The sequence below is a fragment of the Corythoichthys intestinalis genome, chromosome 8 (assembly GCF_030265065.1).
Source record: "Corythoichthys intestinalis isolate RoL2023-P3 chromosome 8, ASM3026506v1, whole genome shotgun sequence".
Classification (NCBI taxonomy): domain Eukaryota; kingdom Metazoa; phylum Chordata; class Actinopteri; order Syngnathiformes; family Syngnathidae; genus Corythoichthys; species Corythoichthys intestinalis.
This window is the reverse complement of record NC_080402.1, coordinates 20,104,820-20,117,143: the sequence shown is the minus strand read 5'-3', so window position 1 is coordinate 20,117,143 and position 12,324 is coordinate 20,104,820. Positions and strand designations below refer to the sequence as shown.

At 36.9% G+C, this 12,324-nt stretch overlaps 1 protein-coding gene across 2 annotated transcripts in view; it reads right to left on the bottom strand.

Annotated features, from left to right (window-relative positions):
• Positions 1-1,600: 1,600 nt before the first annotated feature.
• Positions 1,601-12,324, bottom strand: part of ndst3 (N-deacetylase/N-sulfotransferase (heparan glucosaminyl) 3) — a 136,625-nt gene continuing 125,901 nt past the window's right edge. Inside the window, exons 14-15 of one of the 2 annotated variants that reach the window (XM_057842613.1) lie at positions 7,656-7,766; positions 1,601-2,725 (exon numbers count right to left, since the gene is read on the bottom strand). In XM_057842613.1, coding sequence (XP_057698596.1) covers positions 2,699-2,725; positions 7,656-7,766 — 138 coding nt within the window. In that variant the 3' untranslated portion in view covers positions 1,601-2,698. Of the gene's footprint in view, positions 2,731-7,655; positions 7,767-12,324 lie in introns of both variants that reach the window. The other variant, XM_057842614.1, reaches the window with a different exon arrangement.

Here is a 12,324-nt window from a genome sequence, read left to right as displayed (position 1 = left end):
TTCAATTTGGTTGCGAAATATGGCCTTCTTATGGCCATGATGTTCTGAATTTTCAGTTTTTGTCTTTTTATTTTTTGAAAAATAATAAAAATATAGATGAAAAAAAAAAAGATGGCGGCTGTTTACTGACGACGCCAGTCGCATCTAGTTCATATACATGTGATATCTGGCGTAGCATCATGTGGGCGTAGTGTGGGCATTACAACTCCCTCTTTCCCACTCCCGCTCTTCTCTCTCCTTGTCCTGCAGACTTTTCTTGCGTCATTCAACCAACGCAGTAACACAAAGTAACGCATGCCTTTACAGCCTCAGCAACGGCGTTGCAAAGATGAGAAAAGCAATTAATTAGATTACTCACTACTGAAAAAAATAACGCCGTTAGTAACGCCGTTATACTTTAATGCTGTTATTAACAACACAGATTACAACAGCATCAACGTCTCTTATAACTACTCTTTATTGTAGTCTGTAACTGCCTGATCTCTTGCCAAACAGTCAACCCAGTAGATGGCCATAATACCCTATGATACAAGGGGTAAACTGCCAACACAAAACAAGAAGAATTACGCCTTCTCCCCTTACTAGTAGGAGTTACGTCAACGCATGCAGGCGCTGCCCCCCAGCAGCTGGAGGGATTCTCTTCAAATTGGTCCCGTGAAAAATCATGAAAAACGGATATTTTAATGAATTTATAAAACCCGGCCGGACGCTACGGAGAGGATGTGAAAAGTGGACTTGTCCAGGCAAAAGAGGACGTTTGGTCACCCTACTTTAGTATGTTCCGCCTGTATTCATCTAAACAAAACAAGCTGAAAGCGCACAGTAGTACTTTGGGTTTCAAATTCGCCTCTTGTAGTACGTTTCGCCGGCGTTGGCAGAACTCCGGTTTTGTCCTACTCTCGTCTCGTCTCATCCCGTCTTTCCTGTTCATTTTGCTTTTGCTGCTCATTTTGTGAAATATCGACAGTGCTGTCATGCACATTTATGTTCATCTCAGGTTCAATTTGAAAGAGCTATACAGATGACATGTTTGTGTTGCTAGAGTCATACTCTGGAAGCCAGGCAGCGTAGCCAAGTGACGTCACCGCCCTGCGACGTCAACAATGGTGACCTACCAGTTAAACTAATTTTACAAATTGTATAAAAACAAAACCATCAAGAGGGCTTTTAGTATCAAATTTTTTTAACTCGTACTAACTTTTATCTTTTAAGAACTACAAGTATTTCTATCCGTGGTTCCCTTTAAAAATCTGTAATAGAGCCAGTTGCCACCATTCATCAACCTATTTTTTCTTTTTTTTAATCAAGATACCATAAAGTAATTTTCTGAAAGACATTTACATTTCAAATAAGTGTTGTATTTCACTGTGATCATATCATATTAAAATTTAAAAGATCATGTAAAAAAGTGATATTCTCTCACAACGACAAAACTGAACATTACTATGCTGATAAAGGCAGAACATTTGACAGAGCCTTCGTATTGGACTATAAATTGTGCAACTGTACCTAATATTGTGGCCAGTGTATATAATATTGCCACCTTCTCTCTCCTGCTCTAGTCTCTTTCACTTTTACAAGAAACGTTATTTTTTTCATAGATGCCTTTCTCATTTCTTTCCCTCCTTTCTCTTTAAATCCTTCTCAGATTCTTTTATTTTATCCAAGGCTTCACACAAAAAAAGTTTTGTGTTTTATGGCGGAAGAAAAAACATTAACTGCAGAGTGATAAAAACAGAACTTTTACTTCAGTTCAAACTCCCCCTCATTTTATGGTCACTTCATGCGGCAAACTTGATAGCAAGGAAGCACACGCGAGTTCCAGTGTATGCATTTCTTTTAATTTTGCTTTCCCTTTTTGACATGTCGCAATTGTTGTCATTAAACTGGAGCTGAACAACTTAAAAAGTGGTGCCATTAAGGAAAACAGCAAAAGGAAGGCAATACAGTGACAAAATGGGGGGAAGGGAGGGGGTTGCCCAGCATCGCATCCTGTGCGTAATATTCACTTGTTTTGGTTGGTTTTCTTTGCTGCTGTTTTCAGCCTTGAAACCATCAACCTTGTATATTGGATGTGGCATTCTTCTCCTTCATGCTGCAAAATAACACAAAGGCTCCTTCCCTCAGTGGTGCTTTCCCAGCTGCTTTTTTTCTGGAGACAGCCAGGGGTGACATCTCTGAGGTGAACGGGGCTGCCAGATCTACCAGCAGATACCTTCACTTGAAACAAAAAAAACATATAGAAAATCAAACAACAGGCTGTCACACACCCTGAGATGATTCGGCTTCACATTCTCATTGTGGCAAGAATAAAAAAAACAAAAAGGAATTTCTTTTTTCTTTTTAGCTTCAAGGAAGTAGTGCAGATGATGGGATTCACACAGCTGACCAGCGCTGTTCTGGTGTGATAAATTAAAGGTGAAAAATCACACAAAACCCTCAAGTCCTGCAGGTCTGCGTGAGAGTTCAACTTGATGAACTCCTCTTTGTCCTCAGTGACTTCCAAGCTGCTCCGACTATTCATCCCTTCATGCAGCCCTTTAATTGTTCCACTTTCTTTGCCCTCCCATCACTTCTTTGTCCTTCAGAGGTGTGAAACAAGGCCTCGCTTTCCTCGCCTTGCCCTCAAGGTTCGCTGCAGAGTGCGTCTGAGGGTCGAGTGCTCCAGGTTTGCTCGGTGCTGTTTCACCTTTGGCCTTTAACCTCGGCTGGATGCAAAGGTTATCTAACCTTGAGAAAGAGGTAAAGACCGAGTGGATGGGCACACAGAGTGAAGAGTGGAAAGGGTAGGAAAAATAGGAATTTATTAATCAACATGGTTTTTGGATAAATGGAAAGTACACCATTATGTGAGCATGCAAAAAAAAAAATAATAATAATTACACTCACAATCACACTATTGGACATTTAACATGTAAAAGGGAAAGACAGCAATTTTATCATGCACATCACAGTGGAAATAATCCTGTTTAATAAAATTAAAAAAAACATGTACTTTTTCAATGTGTTATAATGGAGAATACTGTAACTAAAAGCCTGAATTTCCATGTAGTTTCTGTCAATGCATAGACTTCACTATCAGTTGACGAGACAGCTCCTACAGCAGACATGTCCAAAATCCGGCCCAGGGGCCAAATGCGGCCCTCGGTCAAATTTCATCCGGCCCCCAGCCTCTGTCATAATAATCATTAACATCTAGCCCGCATAGACTTAATATATTGGTCAGCAGTACTGCTACCAGCATATGAAGTAGCATACACACTAAATGCTGCTCCTCATTTACCCACTAAAAGGCAGCAGCACTCTAAGCAACATTACCCCGTGTGACCCTCCCAATTTTCTAAAATGGCGACAATCAACAAAAACTGTTGACTGCGACGGCCGACGCTTCAGGGATAGGTGGAAATTGGACTATTTCTTCACTAAAATACGCAACAGCTTTGTCTGCCTCATTTGCAAAGAGACGATGAATCGATTAATCCATGAACTATTTAGTCGAATAATCGAGTAATCGGATAAGGAACATGAAAAATTAAAATACCTGAGCTGAGCCTCAAACGGTATAAAAAATAAATAAGGATTGACAAAAGAACAATGGCTAACTTACATAGCAAATGTCTGCTAGCTTAAATGCTATAAAATTAGGGCTGTCAAAATTAACGCGTTAACGCGCGGTAATTAATTTTTTAAATTAATCACGTTAAAATATTTGACGCAATTAACGCACATGTCCCGCTCAGACAGTATTCTGCCTTTTGTTAAGTGTTACAGCAAGGCTTTTTGTGCTGTCTAACAGCGAACTCTTGTGGTCGCTTTGCGACATGGTTTATTCTTTTCTTGCCAGTGCAATATGACTGCACGAGGTCTCTGTTGTGCTTATATGATCCTTGGACAAGATTTGTCCATAAGTATGGTTGTTGTAAAGAATATACATATTATGTTAATAAGCGAAATGTTATATTTTTTGTATGAGACGCTTTTTGTTTATGTTTAGTTAACCTGTATAGCGTGCTAAGCTAACGTTGTTGCTAATGCAATGCTTGTGTACTTTTTTTTTGTAGTTTTAGGACGGTCTAAAGAGGACAATGATTTGAGGCCATTTTATTAATAAATCAGATGAAAAAGGAAGAAGTCTGATTATTAAGGCGTCGTTCACTAGCTGTCTAGCTTTGGAAAAAGAAGACGCTTCGGAGGGAGGACAGCATAGACAGATTTAAATGACAAGAGTGAAATGCCCACTACAGTCCTTATGTACCGTATGGTGAATGTATATATCCATCTTGTGTCTTATCTTTCCATTCCAACAATTTATTTTACAGAATATATATATAATTCACAGAAAAATATGGCATATTTTATAGATGGTTTGAATTGCGATTAATTGCGATTAATTACGATTAATTAATTTTTAAGCTGTAATTAACTTGATTAAAATTATTAATCGTTTGACAGCCCTATATAAAATACTTTTTTTTTTTTTTTTTTTTTTTTTTTTTACAATGCTCTTGACAAATGGTTCAGACACATATTCCCACAAAAAAAAAAAAAAAAAAAAAAAAACCCTGCTAAATATACCAATACATAAAAAAAAAAAAAAATAGCTCAAACAAAAACTTGGCTTATGTTGGTTTTAACATGGAGCAGCTGGATTCAGTCATGTGAAATGAGGCAGGCTAGAGGGCAGTGTATCACTTTAATCAAACGTACACTCGAAGCAGCAAAACTTAATTCGAATCTTTTTTTCTTTAATCGAATACTGGAGTTAATCGAGTCATCGTTTCAGCACTAAAAAAAAATAATAAAGCAAATGTGACACACAGAATGCTTGCTAACATTTCCTTAAATATATTGTTCTACGTAAAGGATGTCAGTCAAGGTTGGCCCTCCACATTTTTACCACACCAAATCTGGCCCCCTTTGCAAAAAGTTTGGACACCCCTGTCCTACAGACATTGCGCCATGGCTTCCCGTAGGGGGGCGGGCCAGGCAGAGCGTTGTGGGGGCTTTTACTACAAAAGACTCAAACACGCTGCGTTCTAATGCCAAATTTAGGTGGAAACAGGACGAAAGTTTTGGCGCATACAAGTAGGCAGGAGTGTCTCGAGAGTGATTTGGTCGAGGATTCAAGGTAATTATTATATAAATAGCACCATGCATGCACTTTGAAAGGCTGTGAAAAAAATTAAATTCATGGAAAAATTAGCGTAACTTTAGCTTGAAATATTTATGTAAATGAATGATAACTGCCGATTTTATTTTTTATTTTATTTTTTTGCTTTCAAGAAAGAATCTAGACTGTTTTACGTTCATATCTATGGAAATTCTGGGATTTACGAATTTATTTACAAGAATTTTCGACTTAAAAAGCTCATGGTTTTATGATGGCTGCCATGCTGGATTCTCTATCCATACACAATAGCGTTACTTTACATTCAAATAATAAGGTAACTGCCCGTTTTTTGTTTTTGGGCAAAAAACTAGTAATTTAGACATTTCTGCATCCATACAAAAAAAATCGGCTTTTACGTGTTTTATTTTACGTAACATTTCAATCTAAAAACGATAGCCGGCAAGACGTGCTGAGGGAATTGTGACATCGGAATTCAAGCTAAATAAATTTTGATTGTATGTAGAAAATGCTAAATTTACTTTTGTTGAGAAAAATTAAGATGATTCTGCATTCTTTCCTCAAGTATTGAGTTTCTGATGTGAAAATTTAGTGATTTATTAGCTGTTCAAAACTCGTCAAAATTGCACAAAAAAAAAAAAAAGTCGCTGTTTCAGATGAAAACTTGTGTGATATGTTAAATATTGCTATTGATCTTGAAAATATAGGTGATTATTTCCACATTTGGTGATTTTTGTGCATCTAGCATAAAATCTGAGAATTGTATAGCCATTTTAAGTTTTGTTATACTTATATAAAAAAATAATCAGGATTTTATTTGGGAATTGCTTTGAATTTTTTAATGCCACAGCTCATGGAGAATCATAGATACCTAAAGGAGGTGCCTTTTTTGTTTTTCGGTCACTAGCGGCTTTGGTTTTGAAAATATTTTAATTTTAAGTTTTTGAAAATAGGTCCCCTACTGAGCGGCCCAGCGCCCCACCTCCCGTCAACTGATAGTGAAGTGTATGAAAATGCTAGTTAATAGTCAAGAGTTTAGCCAATCAAATGCACGTACTCTTGCCTGCCTTTCCTCGTGACGTTATAATACTCATAACTGTACTCGAGTCTATCTGTGTGTATGTATGTGGGTGTATGTGAGGTCACAATAGGGCTTCACTCGTGATCGGTGAGAATTCTTGTGTTTAAACTAGGGCTGTCAAATGTATCGCGTTAACGGGTGGTAATTAATTTTTTTCAATTAATCACGTTAAAGTATTTGACGCAATTAACGCATGCATGGAATGACCCGGTCATGCTTTGCCTCAAACAGTTTACAATGACGCCGTTTTAGCACATTGAGAGCAAAATGGCAGAGAAATGTGAGTGGACACAGGCGTTCATTGGACCGCGCCTTTTATTGGCTTAAGCTTTGGCAGCCACTACTAACAGTCATGGTTGCCCAACTTCCTATCATGCATTTGGGTGGAGCAAGAGACGATCTTTTTCTTAACACGCTTAATTGAACACAACACAGAACATATTGTATACCATTTGCAGCCAATACTGACAGTTATGGTTGCCCAACTTCCCAACGTGCATTTGGGCAGAGCAGGAGACTATCTTTTTCTTAACACGCCTAATTGAACACAACGAAGAGCATACTGTATACAATTTGTAGCCACCACTAACAGTCATGGTTGCCCAGCTTCCCATCATGCATTTGAGCAGGGCAGATGTTATTTTTCTTAACACGCCTAATTGAACACAACGCAGAACATACAGTATATCATTTGAAGCCACCACTGGCAGTCATGGTTGCCCAACTTCACATCATGCATTTGGGCGGAGCAGGAGACGTTCTGTTTCCGAATATAAAATTACTATAACTTGTACTCAAATTTATCTTTTAAGAACTACAAGTCTTTCTATCCATGGATCCCATTAACAGAAAGAATGTTAATACCATCTTGTTTATTATAATAAACAAATACAGTACTTATGTACAGTATGTTGAATGTTTATGTCCGTCTTGTGTCTTATCTTTCCATTCCAACAATAATTTACAGAAAAAGATGGCATATTTTAGAGATGGTTTGAATTGCGATTAATTACGAGTAATTACTTTTTAAGCTATGATTAACTTGATGGAAAGTGTTAATCGTTTGACAGCCCTAGTATAAACATGATTTTCTCCCATTATCAGAGGTCTGAGAAATTTTCCATTAACATACTTAAATACTTTGGGTAATTGTCTTTCACGTGAAAGTCATTGATACTAAACATCCTCTGTCCTTTAAATAACCTATCACAAATTCACAATCATAGGTAGCAAAACTGGTGGACAATAAAAAAATGAATTAACAAGAAAATAAATAAACTATAAAGAAAAATTAATTACTATAGATTAATATATTTATTATAAGCAGAAGCAAACAATAAAGTTCACAAGAAAGATTATGAAGCATGAAAGATTTAAAGCTGTTGTCCTGGGTGAACTGCAGTGAAAGAACTGAACTGAGACGACCTTGATAGAGTTGCTACTGACCTTCTGCAACTCCTCTCTCAACCAAGAAGGAAGAGGCTGTCCGAGTCGATGCAACAGTTTTGACAGCTCAACGTTGTGTTCCCTGTAGTACCTGGACAGAAATGCCCGAGCCTGCACACAGAAGAGAATATACAGTAATAGGACGAACGTCAAAACTGGAATGATGCTGACGAGGCACAGATGACATGTGACTGGAAGTAGATGGGATATTTAGGAAGAGAAGGAAAAAAATCTGCCTGTATGCCTATGTTTGGATTCATTTAGCGCTATTTCATTGTTTCCCTAATTATGAATACTCAAATAGAAAAGAGTATGTTTCAACTGACTTACAAATACGTATACTTATACTTAGTGTGAAATGTGGTCCGGTCTGATAGAACTAATTAAACTTTTATGTTGTAAGAATGGCATGTTTTTTATCCAAATGTAATGTACTTGTTAGAATTGTCCAATATTATTGGGTAGCCGATAATATCGGCTGATAAAATCATTTTAAAATGATGTCAACATTACTATTAATTATCGGTTTTGGGCAATTATACATGTTGCCTTCACAGTGAATGTAGAAGCCTTTGTACAAGGGCTGGTCACAGCTTAGCACAGCAGTTATTCTTATTTACCATTAGATGTCTCCAAACTAAGATGTTTGAGATTTGTTATGTTAGCATTATCATTATTAACTCATTCACTCCCAGCCATTTTCACCGGAGCAACCCCCTTCGGTCCCGGCCGTTTTACTGGATTTTGACTGATTTTGCAAGGCCCACAGAAAATTCTGTTCTATTGCTATATAAACGTGGAACCCACCAAAAGAAAGATTAGACTCTCTTCTTTCAGCAGGAAAAAAAGGAGGTTCATATCTTTTTCCATTCTTTAGATATCAGCATTAGAAAATAGCTTAGTTTGAGCAATTTTCCAATTTCTGTGAAAAACAGAGAAACTGACCTTTTTGTAAAAGCATACATTTCAAACATAACTTTGACTTTAACACAGCTACGTTTTGCTTTTGTGACATCCCAAACATCTGAATAATGTTTTCCTTCTACAAAATAACATAAACAACAAGACAAATAGAGCTTTTGATAGCAAAGTAACTATTTACACAGTTAAACTATTGAACTGAGAGATGACGCTGTTGTGACTGAGGCTGTATCGGCAGACGGGGAAAAAAGTTCCCTCTTCTCATCTTCTCATCTTTTTTTGAATCTTTCTTTTGTAGTGACCACTACCCTCATAACAGAATTCACCTAGGGAACTTGTGTGGGGCATGTGCCTTTGAATGAATTAACGTTCCCAGTCTAAATGGATTGGGCGTCGAGCACCATCAATGGCAGCCTTTTTTTTTTTTTTTTTTTGGACACCTTTTTAAAACGATATCTCGATTCGTGACAGGAGCATATCAATAACCTTTTGGGATACAAAGTATCACGATATATCACCATTTCGATATTTTGTCACACTCCTACAAATGAGTTAAAGCATCCGGCGGGGCATCACAATATAATTAGCCATAATATGTTTAGTCTACGACTGCATATATCTGTATCGGTTTGATATCGGTGTCAGGCCCCGGGCTGGGCAAGTGTGTGGGTGTGTGTCATCCCATTGCATGGCCATCCACCTGACGGGTGGAGCAGCGGCAGGTGTCAGCAATCACCATCTGCCTACATAACTCAGCCAGAGCTCCACCACTTTAGTGGATCGTCTCTTTCAGTCCACTGTTAGTTTTTTTCTTGCGTTGTGAATATTTCCAGGGATACTCATCTGATCATCGACCTGTATTAAATTAATTGTTTGACTGCCTATCTTCGTCATCTCACGCGCTTGTTTTGGGATTCTCTGCCCGCGGACATAACAATCGGTATCGATATTTTTGGAGTTGGACAATATCAGGATATCGGTTATCAGTTAAAAAGTCACGATCGGACAACTTAATGAGAAAAGTAAAGAAAATGTAGAGAAATAATCGTAAAAGTTTAAATAAACTAAAAGATGTATTTAATAAATTACATCTTTGAACTTTCATGCTCTACACTTGGGATTTCCAGCCACTTTGCCTCAGCACATTACTATAAAAGATCATCAAATGAGCAGTGGGAAATTATCCATCTCCACCCAATTAGTAATAATTTATCCACTAAGTATTATGTATATTTATTCATACAGAATACCTTTGCCAGCAATCTTTTCAGTGACTTGGAGAACAATTAGATACTCTGACGCTTGGTGGCCAAAGGCACAGGTAAGCAACGTAATTGCCTATCCATTGCTGGTTCTGTGTTCACGATCCTGGTCCCGCTATACCAAAGTTTTTTTTTCTCAATTTTGTTGGCTACACTGTAAAATATTAAAAGTTGACTTTACTAAAAAAATATATGCAAACTTGCTGCCTTAAAAAAATTAATTTATGTTGACTTAGATGAATTAGATTTGATTAACTTAATTATTGTGAGTTGGCAGTACTCAAATTAACTTAAAAAATTTGGATTATAATCACTTGTTTTTATTGAGTTGGCAGTACTCAAACTAACTAAAATAACTGGATTACAGTAACTTGTTTATTTTGAGTGCACAGTACTCCCATCATATTCAGGTCAACTTAATTTTCTTGACCTAAAAGAATTCCACAATAGAAATTACATCTGCACATACTAATTTCATTAAAAACACATTATCTAACAGTAATGACCCCCAAAACACAATAAATGGAGAACACTCATTGGATTAATTCAATGGAATTAAAATTTACTTTAAAATGCTCAAAAGTGCATTTAATGAGAGACACTGGCTCCTGGCAGGCTGAACGGTGTTTGGTTAATGCTCAGTATCAATGAACAATCAGTGGATTAATTATAAACCTACTTTTGCAAACATTTTGCACCTCATACAAAGTATAAGTACCTAAAATAACCTTTTGCTACAGAAATTACTGAATAATACCTGAACTGCATCAATGTCCACTCCTATCCTGTAATTTCCAAAGACTAACAGGCGAGATCCTATTATCATAATTTCTCATAATTAACTCAGCATTGAAGACATGGCGTCAAACTAGTTTCCCATTACAACATGAGCTTGAGCTCTGGTAAAGCTAACAGTTCTGATTTCTCCAACAATATTAGTGATCAAAACTGGAACTACAATCAACATTGTGCCATGGTTTAAACTGTGCAGCAGTGATAAAATAAACATAAAAATACAGAACTCTTTTTAAAACACACAACTCAGTTCAAATTCAAATTTCACTTTAACACCTGATACAGTAAACAAGATACTTTGTTTTTTTCACATCACTAAAAGAGTAAATGCAAAACGTGTACTGGAGTTATACACCTGAGAAACCTAAAATCTTACCAAGAATATGTGTCTTATTTTTATTCAAATTCTAATTTCATATTAAGCTTTTTCCTCAAAAAAAAAAAAAAAAAAAAAAAAAAAAAAAAAGTAATTTCTATTCAAAAATATTTCATTAGTATATATATATTATTATTTTTTTTTCAATCAAAGAAAAAGTCATGTCAATCAAAAAAATTTGTTTGAATGCAAAAATAAATTTGTAAGTCAAAAAATATGTTTGAAAACTATTTTTCTTTGAAATTTTTTTTAAAAAATTTAATTCTTTTTTTTTTTATTGAAACAACTTTTTTGATTGATGTAATTCTGCATTTGGACCACATTTTGGCTAGGACATTTGTGTCTTTATTATTCAATCCAAAAATAAGTTGCTTCAAACAAAAAATGTATATTTTCAAAATAAAATCACTTCAATTAAAAAAAAAAAAACAATTGTAGAAAAAAAGGTTTGAATGTGAAAAAATATTTGAGACTCAGAAATGTATGCTTTATTTTTCATTGAAACTGTTTTCTTTGATCGAAGCAATCCTTTTTGTTTTTGAGCCATATTATGGGTAGGACATTTGTGTCCAAATTATTCAATCCCAATAAAAGTTGCTTCAATCAAAAAACTGTTTTTAATCAAAGAAAAAAAAAACTTTTGCAAAAATATTTTTTTGAAAAAAAATTTTTTTTTTAATTTTTATTTTTTAATTGACGTGTCACTTTTTTTTGAAAAGCAAGTTTTAAACTTTTTTTTTTTTTTTTAAGGTGGAAAAAGTTTTGAAGGCACTTTTTTTTTTTGAAGTGGAAAAAGTTTTGAAGGCACTTTTTTTCGGTTGAATCATTTAGACACGAAGATCCAACTTCAACGCTACTTCTGACATGTTTGAGTGGCAGGTGATTACGCCAATGGCATAAAAGCAGGAAGCAAAAATAATGGCCACCAGGGCTCCATCCAGCCATCGGACTCTGCTCGAGTCCAAGCCGAAAATAGGGCACCGGTACGGGGGTGTGACATCGGCATCTCACCGGTGTGCCGGCGATGGTACGGTGCCCTGTTGCGGCACACTGGCGGACCCCGATATCACTACCCCGGCGCGGAGGCCGGCTGTTGAGTAGACGGCCCGCGACTGACACGACACTCATTCAAAGCTGAAGCGACGGGGCTCCCGGCGCGGGCTACTGGGCAGGCTAGTGTCGGGCCACTCGTCGGCCACTCCCATACCGGCGCGTCGCGACACTGCGGTTGGACCCCGATTGCCAACCGTCACGACAGGGCAGTGGGTGAAGTTCCCCTCTTGAATCACATTAAGCAGCAGCGCACCATACCAGC